The sequence below is a fragment of the Cetorhinus maximus genome, chromosome 10, assembly GCF_964194155.1.
Source record: "Cetorhinus maximus chromosome 10, sCetMax3.hap1.1, whole genome shotgun sequence".
In the NCBI taxonomy this organism is placed as follows: domain Eukaryota; kingdom Metazoa; phylum Chordata; class Chondrichthyes; order Lamniformes; family Cetorhinidae; genus Cetorhinus; species Cetorhinus maximus.
The window spans coordinates 71533858-71537651 of record NC_135888.1 but is presented as its reverse complement, the minus strand read 5'-3'; the positions used below and the strand labels follow the sequence as shown (position 1 = coordinate 71537651).

The 3794-nt window shown below is 38.5% G+C and overlaps 1 protein-coding gene across 1 annotated transcript; it reads left to right on the top strand.

Moving 5' to 3' along the window:
* Positions 1-652: 652 nt before the first annotated feature.
* On the top strand, positions 653-3255 carry LOC144685251 (gastrotropin-like). The gene is made up of 4 exons (XM_078549679.1): positions 653-748; positions 1932-2107; positions 2947-3036; positions 3121-3255. The coding sequence occupies exons 1-4, from the start codon at positions 682-684 to the stop codon at positions 3172-3174; spliced, it is 387 nt and encodes a 128-aa protein (XP_078405805.1). The 5' UTR covers positions 653-681; the 3' UTR covers positions 3175-3255.
* The last annotated feature ends 539 nt before the right edge of the window (positions 3256-3794 follow it).

The following is a 3794-nucleotide window of genomic DNA, read 5'->3' as shown; positions in this document are numbered from 1 at the left end:
CCTCAGTCTGGGATGTCTGCAGCGAGGCCCCCATGGGCCAATGAGAGTAAATGTGAACCCAGGGTTCCTGCTGCTGATCACCTTCCAAAGTTATAAAGGGAATGTGTAGTTTTTAACAAGGGATCAGAATTGGCCTTGAAAGCCCAGGTGGTGGTCACTTAATTTGCAGGGCTATGGGGAAGAACAGGAAGTGGGACTAATTGGATAGCTCTTTCAAAGAGTCAGCGGAGGCATGATGGGTTGAAATAACCTCCTTTTGTGCTGTACAATTCTACCTTTCCATGATTCTAGGAAATGAATGATGAGTGTTTTGAATGTTCTGCTCCAACAGGGTTCTGATGAAGAACCATATCCCAGCGCTTTCTTTTCTGTCCTTTAGTTGGCTGGCTTGCTGTGCATTTATAACCTTTTCTGTTTTCTTTTTACAAAAATAGAGTAGGTCACCTTTAGTACAGTTAGCATCAAGGACAACGACATCCATGTCATTGACATTTTCAGTACATTGTACATTTTATGCCATAAAAATTGTCATTGCCTCATTATATTATACATAGGAATATAAAAATTTGGTTAATAAATCATTAGGGCGTGACTGCTCCATGTGTATAAATACCAGGCAGACTATTCACTGGTTTCTTTATTTTCAAACTCACTTGTGTGTCAGATCCCAGCTATATCATTATGGCTTTCACTGGCAAGTATGAAGTTGCAAGTCAGGAAAACTACGATGACTTTATGAAGCTCCTGAGTAAGTTACGCTAATTAACAGTAATAATTTGAGTCAAATAATGTTGTAATAAATGATGTAACTAGATACTTAACATGTTAATTCTGCAAATGTTGATCCCAATAGGTTTACTGAGTTGGTCTTTGCGGTAAAGAATCTCAAGATTTTTCTTAAAAGATTTTTCTAACAAAGGGTATATGCAACAATGTGAATGGTGATTTGGTGCTGACTGTTTTGTCACTGGATGGCACCATAAATAAAACACGAGGTGCAGCAAATGTTGTACTTCAGCACAAATGTGCCCCAGAGGTTACTGGGGAAGGCCTTTTCTTTTTGTGGCTAAAAAAACTTGTCATGTAGCTGTGATTGGTGATAAGGTAGCAAGATTAATCCATCACTCACATTGTTACGTATATCTCCCATTTCAGCTGTGTTCTCAGTTTGGGTTTTTTTTTGTGTCAGGTTGGTCTTGAAAATTGATATCCCCACAACCCCCACCTCCCAGTCCAACCTAGTGACAATGGCCCTTAAGAAAAGAAAGGTCCATTTTAAGGTGACTGAGTAGGTTCTCTGTCCATTTTGTTCCACCTCAGCAAAACAAGTTGAAAAAATATACATATATAAACACATGTCTATGTGGCTCTGCATTGATTAGAGATGCTGAGCTAATTGAGGCTTCTAGGTCTCCTATGGGGGTTCATCCTCAACCAATTCAACGTCGTTCTTGAGGTACTTCTGTCACCCGCTTTGCCACCTTATGTGCAGTATTTCATACTTGTCTGAATTGAGATTGATCTGTCATTGTTTGGCCCTGTCACATTTTGCTCCACTCATCTGCAAATTTGACCAATTTGCATTAGAATTCACGTCATCAGTGTAAATCAGATTGAGCCAAAAGCTAAACCTGGAGGCATCACAGCCAATATTTCCACCCCCAACCCCTGACATTACTACTCTAATCAGTACCTATTGTTTTCTCAATAATAATTTCCCCCTTTTTCCTTTAACCTTGATTCTAGTCACAAAATGAAAGACAAAACCTGGATAAGAAATTGAACAACAGCTTTGAAAAATTATTTGGTGAAAAAAAACAGTATTTGAATAATCCAAGAAAGTAGCAACATTCTGTAGTACGAAAGACAGGCTTAGATACAAAGAAACTAGAGGTCAGCACAAACCTGATATGTCAGCTATTTACCCCCAGAATTCCCTGCTGATATCGTCGAGAAGGGAAGGAACGCCAAGGTCATCACAGAAGTGACCCAAAATGGAAATAATTTTACCTGGTCCCAAATTTATCCAGGAGGAAAAACCATGAAGAACACATTTGTGATTGGCCAGGAATCAGAGATGGAAACTATGGACGGCAAGAAGTTCAAGGTGAGCTTGGAAGATGTTTGTGTTATACAGAAAACGTTAAGCTTGTTTCAGTATTACATTGATTACACACTCAGATATTAAGAGCAAACAAAGCATTGAGAAATAATATTTTTAAGAAGTCATCATGCCTGATGTTTACCTCCCGAGCAGGTGAAAACGGACTCGAGTGTTCGGGTCTCTGCCCTGCTAGCCACCTCTGCTTGGGAAAGCGTTTAGTCAGAATGTAACTCTTGTAAATAAAGTGCACATTTATAAGCTTATGCTGGGCTAGCTGACCTGAGATGTTTGGTCTCCCAGCTAAAGGGGAGAAATTTCAGGCAAGATTTTCATTCAACAACACCTGCTGATAATCTGCGTGCACGGGCATCATGTGAAGGTATATTGAGTTCAGCTGTATTGCATCCTGTGGTCGAATACTTAATGACCACCCACTGCCTTGGCTCCGAAAGGCAGTGCCTGTAAAATTGTGCCCTCAATACAAGTTAGTGCCTACAGGAAGGGAAAATCTAGTTAAAATTAATGATCTGGTTCTAACATTTATCCTTTGAGGGCTGCAACAAACTTAGCTTCTCCCCAGAATACTACAAGACAAGATTACTGCCTTGGAATTCACTTTTTCAATTCTATAGTGAACAGCATTTCTGCATCTCTCATCAGGGGGAGAAGTTTTGAGAGTTGTAAGTCCATCCCTTTTGATTTTAATTTTAATAACACATGATTGAAACACATGGCCTAGTTGATCTAAATAAACATGGGAAGTGCCATTTTGTTATGAGATTGAACATTAAAATCAAATACTCAATTCAGTACTGAATCTAGTTTTCTTTTTTTTAAATCAGGCAACAGTCAAAATGGAAGGAAATAAGATAATTTGTGACTTTCCAAACTATCACCATACTTCAGAGATTGAAGGAGGAAATCTTGTTGAGGTAAGTGTCTTCAGTTAGAAAATGAACTCAACATGGTAGTGGAAAAATTAGCATTTGCTAATCTTTTTCATTTTTTTCTGACAGATCTCTACATGCAGTGGCATTACTTACAAGAGAATTAGCAAGAAACTTGCCTAAGACAGCAAAATTCCAGTCACCCTTTTGGAAATGGAAAATGTATCATTATACATTTCAACTGTGTTTTATAATAAAAGGATAACGATTTGTGTGTTGATTATTTTTTCTTAACTATACAATATAATTCAATTAAATGCCACACAACCAGTTTATATTTCTGTACAAAGAGCTACAGTTCTTTCTCAATGCTTGAGTCTGGCAAATGAAGTGGTCAGTATTGAACTGAGCCATATAGGATGGACCAAGAATGTTCCCAATTCAATCCTCAAAACACACTGGATTAGTCAATTCCTAGAAAGTGGACAGTGGTTGAGGACAGAGTTATGCTCACTAGTGATGACCTCAAAAGTCAAAGATTGGCTAACACATAAGTAGTGGCAGCTTGACTAAGATACTGGAGGGTTGCTAATGTACTTTGAGATATACCCCAGTACGAATACCGTCTTTTAAGGCAGGAGGAGGAGGTTGGAAATTAAAGTTTTTTTCCCCCATAATGTAAGAAAGAATGATTGCTCAGGCAAGAGATGTTGATAACCTGTGGAAGCTTAGCCCAGTATCAATCATGGTCTGCATGAGATGGGACAATAAATGGAGAAAAGTGACAAAAAGAAAGAAAATTG

Bases quoted from the DNA above. Each gene is read 5' to 3' on its own strand.
- LOC144685251 (XM_078549679.1), top strand. From the start codon at position 682: ATGGCTTTCACTGGCAAGTATGAAGTTGCAAGTCAGGAAAACTACGAT. The intron at 749-1,931 runs GTAAGTTACGCT...ATTTACCCCCAG, and splicing joins TGACTTTATGAAGCTCCTGA to AATTCCCTGCTGATATCGTC. The intron at 3,037-3,120 runs GTAAGTGTCTTC...TTTTTCTGACAG, and splicing joins AAGGAGGAAATCTTGTTGAG to ATCTCTACATGCAGTGGCAT.